The sequence below is a fragment of the Marmota marmota genome, unplaced genomic scaffold, assembly GCF_001458135.2.
Source record: "Marmota marmota marmota unplaced genomic scaffold, marMar, whole genome shotgun sequence".
NCBI lineage: Eukaryota > Metazoa > Chordata > Mammalia > Rodentia > Sciuridae > Marmota > Marmota marmota.
In genome coordinates this window covers 5,185,835-5,198,368 of record NW_025999863.1, presented here as the reverse complement: position 1 = coordinate 5,198,368, position 12,534 = coordinate 5,185,835, and the positions used below count along the sequence as shown (strand labels likewise).

The following is a 12,534-nucleotide window of genomic DNA, read 5'->3' as shown; positions in this document are numbered from 1 at the left end:
TTCATGGGGAGTTGGTTCCAGGGCAACCCTCAGATGCGGAAATCTTAGATGCTCAATTTCCTTATATAAAACGCAGGGGACATGAGTGACTCAGGACTGTAAAGTTGGCACCTCTTTCCAGTTCTCATTGAAAACCTGCTTGGCTTAGTGTCCCACAGATACCTGGGTGCCTTTCCTGACCTTGTGTCCGTCACACTGTAGTGTCACTGTGGTCGCAGACAGCCTCAGGACCACCAGAGGGCCATCAGGGACATTTATCCAATTCAGACATTCTGGTGTGGGCTGTTTAACTTATTTTCTTTCTTCGCTATATTGAAAATAACCCTTGGGCTTGTGAGCTACATCTCAGGGGAGATGCCCATCCCCCAGTGGGACCTACAGGGAGCAGGCTTGAGCTTCAGGGGCCCATGCTGGAAGCCCAGTGTTATTTTGGAGCAGGCCAGACTTTTCCAGTTGCACTGTCTGCTTCACAGCTACAGTACTGTATTGGCCCTAAGTTTGTCACTTTTCAAATTTAAGATGAGAGGGCAGCACAGCTACACTGACAGTTTTATTATTTATCTTAATTCTTACTACAGCGTCCATGGTTTTCAAGATTGTTGTTTATGTAAATAAAAGTGTTGCTGTGGAAGGGGTTCCATGTATTGGTCAAGTAGGTGACCTGTGGTTTCTGGGGTTACCTACTTGACCCTTGAGTTCACAGCCTGGAGTTGTGTGTGGAAGTTCTTATGTCCTACAAGTGGCCCCTCACAGGGTTGTGCTCTAACCAAAGACCTCTGGGCCATCACCCTTGGGAGAGCAGTGTCATGGTGAGGGGTGTGTACAAAGATGGAAAATGAAAACTCCTCAGCCTCACGTGTACACATATGCAGGTAACATGAAGACATCCCCCAGGGGGATGGGCAATGTTAAGCATCTACAGGGGGCTTTCGCTTTCATAGGAGGATGTGGAAGAGGTGCCCATCATTTAAAATTCAGGAATAGCTAAACAGGCCCCCCCACACATACACACCTGGGAAGGAGTGGAAGGCACTGTCGCTAGATGTCACTGACGGGGCTATGCAGTTGAGGCCCTGCAGAGTAGAGATCCCACCCTTCCACTGCTGTACTGAATTCCTCTTGGTTTGATTTTGTTTTTTTTTTTTTTAAGAAAAATCATTTTTGACACACAGTACCTACCCCATCCTTGAGCAGCTCAAGCTTGGGGGAACCCAGCTACATAGAACAGGAAGGGGCCTAGTGCTCGAGAGTGCCTGAGCTGTCCGTCCCCATCCTGGCCGTCCCCACCCTCCTGCATTCCCGTGCTGGCCTGCATTGACCTTGACCTGAACGTTGTGCTCTCTGTTTGCTAGGTTCTCCCCTATGGGTGTAGATCACATGAGTGGGCTTTCTGGTGTCAATGTCCCAGGAAACGCTTCTTCAGGCTGGTGCATCTTCATCTACAACCTTGGGCAAGACGCTGATGAGGGGATCCTCTGGCAGATGTTTGGCCCCTTTGGTGCAGTCACCAATGTGAAAGTGATTCGCGATTTCAACACCAACAAGTGCAAAGGGTTTGGTTTTGTGACCATGACAAACTATGAAGAAGCTGCAATGGCCATAGCAAGTCTGAATGGCTACCGCCTGGGGGACAAAATCTTACAGGTTTCCTTCAAAACCAACAAGTCCCACAAATAACTCGCTCATGCTTTTTTTGTACGGAATAGATAATTAAGAGTGAAGAAGTTGAAACTTTTTTGTTAGTGTACAACTCATTTTGCGCCAATTTTCACCAAGTGTTTGTCTTAGTCTAAATGAGAAGTGAAAAGGTTTTTATACTCTGGGATGCAACCGACATGTTCAAATGTTTGAAATCCCACAATGTTAGACCAATTTTAAGTTTCTTAAGTTATTTCCTTTAAAATATATATTAAACAGAAACCTAAGTAGACTGCGTTGACTAACCAGTCCCTCTGGATGGTGGTGAAACTGAAGCATGCTTTACTTCTAAGACTGTCTAACACTCGTTTCATTTGATGTCTCCACAAACTGGATTAAAAAACATGATCTTTTAGTTTTAGTTTTTAATCTAAAGATGTTAGACAGATGCCAAGTGTGCGTTTTCTCAACCGCTTCAACACTTTAAGCAATGTATGCTTTGGTTGACAGGAAATGGCTTTCCCAAGCGGGTCCCTCTGCCACCTCCTGCTCACTCAGTCTTGGGCTCTGCCAAGTGGTCCTGGGAGTGGCAGCGGGCCAGTCCGACGTGGGCCACCACCAGGGAGGGGAGGGTCCCACACGTCAGGCCAGGCTGGGCCCTCCAGAGAAGGACACAAAGGTGTTTCATAAGCCCAGGCACCAATGGGAATGGACCAAAGAGTTTCAGGGAAACTCCAGTATATTCCAGAGTCAGACCTGAGCTCCAGGCACGCCTGAAAATGTGTCGCTGCTCTGACATCCCGAATTTCTGTCCACACATTGCATGCACAGTGCCCCACACATCAGATACTATTGTTCACAATGATTTCTCCAGTTTCCAAGAGCATTTAACATAGCTTGACTACATAAGATAGCTCTATTTTTTAATAACACATAAACATTTGAGCATTGTATTTCTCGCATCCCTCCTTGTGAGTGCTAGATTTTTTTTCTATCTTAGTCAAATTTTGTTTTGGAATTTTGCTTTCGTATGGACACTCAGCAGAAAAGTACTTACTTCTTGCCAGTTATCTATTAACAAAAACCTTTGATTTGTAGTTTTAAAGATTAACCCTCAAAATTCTCTTCATAACTGCCTTGACATTTTGGGTTGTTCTGTTCTGTTAATTTTCTTTTGCTTTTTTGTGTTTTTTGTTTGTTTTTACTTTTGCATTTAAGACCATTAAATTTGATTTTGTTTTGCTCGAGTTTTGTTTTGTTTTTTGTTTTACCTTTTCTTTCTTTTTGGCTAGGGAAGGCACAGACAGCCCAGCATTCAGGGAGGAGTCATAAGACCTTAAGAAACAAACACTTGCCTCAAAGAAAAAGAATTTCTGGATCCAAGACTCAGGAACGAGTAGCCCACTGATTGGTGGTTCTTAATCCGGAAGCTAGTAGGAAGGGTTGAGGGAAGGCCCGTGGAGTAAACAGGGCCCGATCCCCGAAGCTCCTCAGGAATGTGATCTGATTTTATATAAGTAACTAATGTGTGGAGAGAATCAAAACCAGGATAACCCAGTATCAGCAACTTTTAACCTTGACATGAGTCTGAAGCATGTAATGACAGGCTGTTTTTTAGTTCTTCAATGTCATGGAATGACAGCATTATTTATCTATTTATTTATTTAGCTAGCTAGCTACTTACTTATTTTCTTATTTATTTAAGTGGAAAGCTGAGTGACAGGCATAGCCATCTCCAGAGCAGTCAGCATTTCCAGAAGCCCTTGGACCCTTTGAGGCTGCGTGTCCCCCACCCTCTTTCCTTGATCCCTCACAGAGGGGCTATGTGCATTGTCCTCACAAATCCAAGAGGTTGCTCTGCACCAGGCCTTGTCTCATAAAAGTGGGCCAGTGCAGTGCGTGACCCCCTCTCCTCCCCAGATACTTCCCTCCTTGCTCCAAGCCAGCCCTTGGGCCTCCTCCTGGAACCCAGAACCAAGGCCCATTTGCCCAGATTCCACACAAAGAGGGTCCCTGCTCTGCTGCCCCAGAGCACTCCTCCCCATGGGACCAGAATGTTTTCCTGGAAAAATGGGCCTTTCAGGTTCCTCAGGCCAACATCCCGTGAGGGAAGGTGGGATTCCTGATCCCAGAACCTCGCCTGCAGGCCCCTCACTCCCGCACATTCCTGCCAACCTTAACTAGTGTCCCACCCCTGGAGAGAATTCTGTCTTAAGCTTAAACTGTGAAGAGCGTGGTGAGCTAGCAGCTAGCGCCTCCACCGCTTTCCTTCCCGCCCTCGCCCTCCTGCTTGGACCATAGCAAACATTCTGATGCGGGACACGTGAGAGGGAACCGTGGAGCACATGAGCCTTTGGGAATCACCTGGAATTTCTCAGTAGGGTGAAATCCTCATTTCTTCACTGTTTGAACAGTCTTCTAGATTAAAAAAAAAAAAAAAAACTCAAGGCATTTCTCTGGGAGTTTTAACGTGCCAGTGTGTGGAAGGAGTCAGCTTTTGAAATGGCACTTCTGAAAAGCAACTTTCACTCCCACCGAGGTACTAGATGCTGGCCCTGGGCTCTGAGAGTTCTTTGAGTCTTATCTAGGCCCATTTTCAAAGGGAAAATCCCTCTTTTTTTAAAGTCACAACCCAGGAGCTGGGCTGTAGCTCAGTGGTAGAGCTCTCTCCTGGCATATGTGAGGCCCCAAGTTCCATCCCCAGTCCCCCTGCCATAAAAGAAAAAGTTCCAACACAAAACAAACCATTTATTAAAATCTTTACAAAGATTCATCATATTTACATGGAGCAAAAGTGAGTGCTCTTCTGTGGGAGAAATTTGGGAATTTTGATGAAAAAAATAAGATAATGTTAGTTTATCAAAAATTTGGTTTAATAAATACCAAAGAGGCTTTGATTGAATTCTCTTTTGACCTAGTAACTTCCCATGGTAGTTCTTATACCCACAACAGCCCCAATTTTGTGAACCTGATTCTGGTTGGATTATTTGTGTCTCCCCGCGTGGCTCTGCCTGGTCTGTCTTTCCGTTGTAACGTGCCAAGTAGTGGCTTTCTGTGCTGGCTGTGCCTCTAGTTGAAGTACTGTGACTGATTCCCTCCTGGGGTACTTATTCCCTCTCCACAGCCACCATCTCGTGACTTTCTGAAAGCTGGGCTTCCTTGGGGCCCGATATGGACCGTGCCAAGTGGGTTCTGCCTCCTCCTGGCAGGTGAGCCTCCCCCTTGCCAAGGGCAGCTGCCTTAACCTTTGAGAGTCTGCACTTGGCATTAGTTCAGGAAACCCTGTGTATCCAGGGACTGAACCGTGCTGCTGTAGGGAGCCAAGGCCTATGCCGCGGAGCTGGCAGTCAGGGGGTCCCTGCTGGGTCACACAAGCGGATGAACCCCAAGAAGGTTAGTGGCAGTTGGTTACCTGCCCTGAATTGCCTGCAGACGAGAGCCACTCGTCTATAGGGTGTTAAAGACATGACCTACCCCATGACTTTGCAAATCAGAGTTGACATCTCTTAGATATTCTGATTCTCATTAGATTCAGCCTGATTTTATTTCTGCAAGCTTTGTGCAGCCGGCTTCCCTGCATTAGATGGAAGAGAGTGAGAATTAAGTCGGCAAGGGCTTTTACTCCGTCCCTCCACCTCCATCTTTCCCATCTTCCCAGGACCTGCCTCACCTATGGGACCTGAGGCGGCTCTTTAGGAGAGACCCCCAGCGTTCATCCTACTCCCAGGGATCTGTCCCCACTCTTCCCAAGACAGCCCTGAAGTCACAAGTGCTTTCTGTTGAGTGGCATTAGTTTTTGACACATTCTTATGAGAGCAGTTGAACGTGAATCTTGATCCCAACAGGGATTTTCCCCTGCCCTCTGATGATTATAGTACATTTTCCCACAACTTTTCTGCGATATAGTTCAGTTTTTTCTTGGTCATTAAAAACAAAACAAAAGAAAAAAACTTGTAAGTCAGCAACTGCAAGTACCTAAGTTAGGTTGGTGGAGACTTGGGAGGACTGTGTGTTCCTTCCTCCAGAAGAGAAGGCCTGTCCGTTGGTTGGGGCCACCTCCTTTCCCACGTGATGTTCCGTTTACAGTGGCTTGCTTTTGGGGGAGGGGGGCTTCTCAACTGATTCCCATGTTGTACAGTAGATGGCTAGACATTTTGTATACTAGTGTGTTTTAAGTTATTGATTTGTTTTATATGAAATAATTTATTTTTCAGGTACCATTTTTCATTTTAACTTTGTTTTTACATGGGTTTGTTTTCAATAAAGTCTGACACTGCTGTCCAAAAGTCAACAATAAAATGAATCCCATTGTGTTCTTTTGAGGATGCTTATGTAACCAGCTTTTTAAAATTATTTTCAGAAGAAGAGGGTGGGGGGAGCCCTTATCAGTTTTCCATCTCCCCATTGCCTTTTTCTTTTTTTCCTTTAAATCCTTGTGAATAAATGTTCTTTAGTGTTTTAGGAGGAAAAAGCAAACCTAGATTTTGATAATCCAGAAGATTTCAGATTAATAAAGAAGCTTTGAAAGAAGACCATTTTTCAAAATTTTAGTGAAGTGTGAATATTTTTTGTCAATGGCTTTCTCAAAGAGAATGAAACTTTTGCACCATTTTCAGAGTTTTTATAGAGATGCCAAATTGATATATTTACATGTAATGGAAACATGAAAAAGTTTTATTAAACAATTGTTCATAGCTGTGTAGACATTTTAATTCAGTTTCCAAAGCTCTCAAAAGCGTATTTTTGAAGTATGGAGTGATGGTTCGGGTGTTACTGATGATTCCAAACAACTCAACTGTCCGACACTCAGTTCATTCTGCAGGTATCAGGTCTGTGTCAAACACTGTATGTTACCAATGATTGGAATTCTGTGATATTTTGGTAATAAATGAAGTGGGATAATTGAGATGTGATGGTGTAGGGGTGATCGTGTGTGACTCGTGAGCAGCCCATGGCCAAGTAAAGCGCCAGGTGACATCCTCCTTCCTTGGTAAGCCTGGGCCGGCCATGGCCTCGACCCATGGGGGGGGGATGGAGGTGGGGGGTGGGGATGGAGCCCACAGACAGCCCAGGTGTGCTCCGTGACCAGCTCTCTCGTGGCCCTCCTGGTTCTAACCAGATCTTCCTTTCATGGATGAGTTCACAAGCCAGGCTTTCCCCCTCTGAGCCCAGAGGCCCGGCTTCTCAAAGTTGATATTTCTCATCTGTTTCATTTCACTTCATATTCACAGTCCTTGGGTTTACCTTGGGGTTTCTGCTTGTGGCCTGTTCATCCACTCTCCACACCAGCCCTCCCTCCCCAACTTTCCCCCACAATCCCCTGTTCTCCCTGTGCTCCTGGCCAGCTTTCTGCCCATAGGGCCCCTCCCAGCAGATGCTGATGGCCTTTGCTGGGGAATTCTCTCTTAGTCTCTGTTCAGGGGTTTTCAGGTTATTTTTGTACTTTTTATGGAATGTATAGAGTTTCAAAATCTGCCTTTCACCTTCTTCCCAAAGGCTGCATGCTGTCTAATCGTTTTGGTTTTTTTGTTGTTTTTTTTTCCAAATGGAAGACTTCTGATGTAGGGTCCTAAGAGTAAGTGGAGGAGAGGGAAGAAGAGAGCTCCTGGGAGTTAGGGTCCGAGTCTGAAGAGAATATTGCAGTCAGAGCCACTGCATGGAGGGAGTAAGAGGGACCAGGCCACTGAAGGGCCCTTATCAGTTGAAGGAACCCAGGACAAGAGGCAGGGCATGGGGGGCCGAGGCATAGGAATGGGAAGATGACAAGGGGGACCAGTTTGGTGGTGCACACATGAATGTCCTTTTCTCTCTGTCAGGTCAGACCTAGAGACTGACCTTACGGGTCAGATGTGTAAACTGCACACCCCAAACCCCAGCCAAATAGCCAGCCATGGTCGGTGTAGAAGGCTTGGGGAGAGTTAGGCCCAAAAGTTGTCAGAACCACCAAGGGCTGAGGACCCTCAGGAAAGTCTGGAATCCAGGTGGGAGGACTTGATTGCTGTTTTTACTTACAGATTAACATAAACTTTCTCCTTCGCCACATAATAAAAGTGCCGCTTCTGGGAAGACAGCTGGCTGGATTGTCACCAAGTATGGATGGTATGCTAGGGGTGGTCTGTTTGGATGTACAGAATGCATGGCAAACAAGAAATTCACACCAGGGCCCCTCAGAGAGCAACAGCTTAGTCCAGGCACACTCAAGACCCACACATAAAGGCTGATTTTTAAAAATGGAGCCTTGCCAGGCATGGTGGTGCATGCCTGTCATCCCAGCGGCTCAGGAGGCTGAGGCAGGAGGATTGTGAGTTCAGAGCCAGCCTCAGGAAAAGTGAGGTGCTAAGCAACTCAGTGAGACCCTGTCTCTAAATACAAAACAGGGCTGGGGATGTGGCTCAGTGGTTGAGTGCCCCTGAGTTCAATCCCCAGTACCAAATAAATAAATAAAAATTAAAAATGGAGCCTTGAACAAAAATCTCAGGGGCAGATGCCCTGAAAGCAAGTGTAGGTATGTACATGTGTCTGTTTGGGGTGGGAGGTAGTGGGGTCTGTCAGTCTCTTGAAGGTTCTTGGGCTGAAGTAGGTGGTGGAGGCTCCAAATGCCAAGGTGACCCCAGTGTCCCAGACGACCGTGATGACAGCCTGTGATCCACAAGTGCACAGTGCTGCCCATCCCAGCTCTGTCTTCCTGAAACTTTGGGGTTTTTCTGGCTACTGCAGGGTGCAGAATGGGTGCTCACAGCGGAAGGTCCTGAAACCAGCCTGCCAAATCCTGCATGTCCTCCGAGCAAGGCCTGGATGGAGTAGGTTGGCACTCGGCCTGGCCTTGTACTGGGGTAGGATGGGTCCTCACAGCAATCATGTGGCCAGGGATTACTGGTTTTATTTCCCAGGTTAGGAAACCAGAGCTTACAAAAAAGAGACCATCCTGGAGGTGTAGGTAGGTGGATTCTGACCCACATTTTTGGTAGAATAATGGTCCGCAAAGATATCCAGGCCCTAGTGCCTTCAATCTGAATATGTTCCCTAACATGGCAAAGGGACTTTGCAGATGGGATTAAGTTAAGGGTCTTGAGAAGGGATAATGGTCCTGGATTATCCAGATGGCCCAACATCGTCCCAAAGAGAGGTAGAGGAAGATTTGACCAAAGACCATGTGACCACTGGGGTCACAGGCTGTGCTACTGGTAGGAAGAGTCCACAACATGGGATCGAGGAATTTAGCTCTCTAGTCTAGAAGCTGGAAAAGGTGAGAAATGGATTATTCTCCAGAATGTTCAGCCTCAGAGAGCAGGGTCCTGCTGACATAATGATTTCAGGCCATTGAAACTGACCTCCAGAACTGTAAGAGGATAAATTTGTGTTTTAAGCCACCAAGTTTGCAACAATTTGTCAACAGCAGAATTGGAAACTAATAGGCTGATGGGTGAGCTCCAAGGCTCTCCGTTCATTTGTCTTCTCCCTCATGTCTTAATAACACAGCAGTGTGGTACTCATGTCCCTGAAAGATGAATGTCACCAAAGATGGCTGACTCCTCCATTTCTTACAACAACCCTATGAAGCATTTAATATTATCCCCATTTTACATACAGGCAAACTACGGCACAGAAAAGTAAAGTGCCTTGTCCAGAGTTAGAGGAGCAGTCTAACTCCTGAATCTTTTTTTTGTTGTTGTTGTTGATCACAATTGTTTTTATTATGGCAGAATATATAGAACATAAAAATTAACTCCTAACCATTATGAAGTACGCAGTCCAGTGGCATTGAGTACATTCATATTGTGGTGCAGTCATAGCCACCATCCATCCCACAACCTCCTCATCTCCCCAAACTGAAACTGTCCCCATTAAACACTGACTCCCCTTTCCCTAAGTTTATTTTTATTTTCACTAAACTGAGGATTGGACCCAGGACCTTGCACATGTCAGGCAAAGCACTGTACCACTGAGCTGCATCTCCAGCCCTGTGGGTTTAAGTAGGAAGTGAGGCCATCAGATTTGTGCTGTTTTTTATTAATTGACACATAATATATTTATTCACAGGGCTCAGTATGATATCAACACACACACAGTGTGTAATGATCAGGTCATTGGTATAACCATCACCTCCTGTCTTTGTGGATCTGACTACTATAGGGACTCCCTGTGAGTGAATCCTGCAGTATTTGACCTTTTGTGTCTGGCCCTGGGTTCAATAATGAGAACCTGTCTTAAAATTAGTGAAAGTGTAGGACTGGGGATATAGCTCAGTTGATAGAGTACTTGCCTTTCATGCACAAAGCCCTGGGTTCAATCCCCAGCACCACAAAAAAAAAAAAGTCTTAAGAATGTAGTTCAGTGGTAGAATGTCCCTGGGTTCAATAGCCAGGAAATACACAGACACACACACACATAAAGTGTGTGTGTCTATGTATATATATTACTATATATATATATATATACACACACACACACACACACATACATATATATATACATACATATATTACAACATATCTATTGTATTTTACAACAGCATAATCCAGGCTGGAATATGAAGGTTGCTTATAATTTCACAAGATCAAAATACCATCAAGGGCCCCAAAAGTATCATGGCCTTAGACACAAGAGACAAACCAGGCCTAATAAGAGGTCAGACTAGGTTCTTCACAAGGGCTGATGGTCTTAGAGGATCTGCTTTGGGCACTTGCTGATTATTCCCACCCTCCCACTCATATCCTAAATTGACTCTGAAAAGTGTAAGTAATTGGAAGAAGTGAGATAAGGTTGCAGAGGGAGAGGAGTCCTGCTGACCACAAATGCCTCCAAGGAGCCTGGAGCAGTGGACCATCCGAAGGAGCTAGGAACCCTGCCTGGGTGGGGACAAGTGGGTGTTCCATACTCATGGGTAGACTTGGAGGGCTGCTGGTTTCATAATAGGATATATCACCCACCTTCAGTAGGAAGACAGGCTCTGGAGTCACAAGATCAGTCACCAAATTCAGTCCGCCTGTCTCCCTGGGAACTTCTGCAGGCTCCTTACAGCAGCCAGAGGGATCTTTCCACAAAACAGCTGGCTCTGGCCCTTGCACAACACCCCGCCACACACACACACCACACCTAAAGCTCTCCAACAAGTCTGCACAGAAACCCGCACATGTCTGCACAGAAACCCGCACATGGACGTCCATGGTAGGATGATTCACAATTGCCCAGCCTTGGAAGCAACCAAGATATCCCTCTCAGTAGGTGAATGACTAGGTAGACTCTGGTACATCCAGTGATGATTATCACTGAAGAGAAATGAGTCATCAAGCAATGAAAATCTCAGGGACCTTAAATGCATACGAGTAAGGGAAAGAAGCCTGTCTGCAAAGATCAATACTGTGTTATTCCAACTATATGATATTGTGGAAAAGGCAAAACTGGAGAGAGTAAAAAGTTCAGGAGTTGCTGAGGAAGGGAGATTAATAAGCAGAGCACAGGATTTTGAGAGCAGTGAAAATACTCTGTATGGTACTATAATGGCAAAGACATGTCCTTGAACACTTTCTAAGTCCATAGAATGAACAAGACCAAGAGTGAGCCTTAAAGTGAATGGCTTTGGATGATAGTGATGTGTCCATGGAGACATTAATCCATTAATCCATTGTGACAAGTGTGCTGCTCCCAGGTGGGATGGTGATAGTGGGGGCCAGGTAGGATATGGGATCTCTGTACCTTCCATTCAGTTGTGCTGTGAAACTAAATTTCTCTTAAAGACTTGGATGGGTGCAGTGGTGCATACCTGTAATCCCAGCTATTTGGGAGGCTGAGAAGAGAGCATCAAAAGTTTGAAGCCAGCCTGGGCAATTTAGCAAGATGCTGTCTCAAAACGGGCAGGGGATGTAGCTTGGTGATAGAGACTTTCCTAGCATGAGCAAGCCTCTGGGTTCATTCCTCAGCACTGCAAAATAAATAATTTTTTGTGGGGCTTAAACCCAGGGCTTTATGCATTCAAGCAAGCACTCTACCAACTGAGCTATATCTCCAGCACAAAATAAATAATTTTTAAAATAAAGTATTTAAAAAAAACACACACGGAACCCTGCAATAGCTCCTGGTCACTCTCTCAGTATAGAGCCCAGACTCTTAAGATGACTTCTTGTCCCTGTACCCTCAGTTTCCCTCCCAAGCTCTCCAGCCAAGCTTTGCTCTCCCAACAATGACACTGGCCAAAACACTCTTTTTGCAAGTTCAGCTGTACCTTGGTTCTTGACACCTTGGATTTCTCCCATCAGAACACTTGACTCATTTAAAATCTGGAGGCCTATGTTTCCTTGCCTACAAAATGCAGAATGACAGGTACAGTTTTATTAATATTATAGCAATTTTAGGCTCATAGAGAATAATACTGCTGGACCACAGATTCTGAGGCATCAAGGCCCACTATAGAGTCCCACACTTGCTTCCACAGCACCTTGCCCACACAGGGCCCAGCAGCCTTGCATCTGCACCACAGCCTGGGACAAAGGCGCTGCATACCAGCTAGAATCTTTTTGACCCCAGCTTTGTGGTCCTAGGCAACTTCCTTCCCCTCTGAAAGCTTTGAGTGACTTGTCAGGATAAGAGGGCTCACGACTGCACCTTCCCCTAAAGGTTTGTTGGGATGGCCTTAAATAAGATCTGGCTCCTGTGGGTTGAGCACATGCTCTGGCACAGAGGGGATAGACAGCTGGTGCCAGCAGCCATCATACTTCAAGAAGCTGAGCCAGAGATGGAGGAGAGCTTCAGCCAGGGAGAAGGCGGCGCAGAAGATGGAAGGAGCCTGAGAGAAGGCAGGCAGATGGCGAGGCCTCTAGGCAGCAGGAGCTGTGAGGGAAGACGCAGAGGGGCTGCTGTAATAAAGAGCCACAGACTGGCTGGCTCATCTTCTCATGG

The 12,534-nt window shown here is 45.9% G+C and overlaps 1 protein-coding gene across 1 annotated transcript in view; it reads left to right on the top strand.

Annotated features, from left to right (window-relative positions):
- Positions 1-2,885, top strand: part of Elavl1 (ELAV like RNA binding protein 1) — a 38,638-nt gene extending 35,753 nt beyond the window's left edge. Inside the window, exon 6 of the mRNA XM_015503734.2 lies at positions 1,353-2,885. Coding sequence (XP_015359220.1) covers positions 1,353-1,677 — 325 coding nt within the window. The 3' untranslated portion in view covers positions 1,678-2,885. The remainder of the gene's footprint in view (positions 1-1,352) is intronic.
- Positions 2,886-12,534: the final 9,649 nt, after the last annotated feature.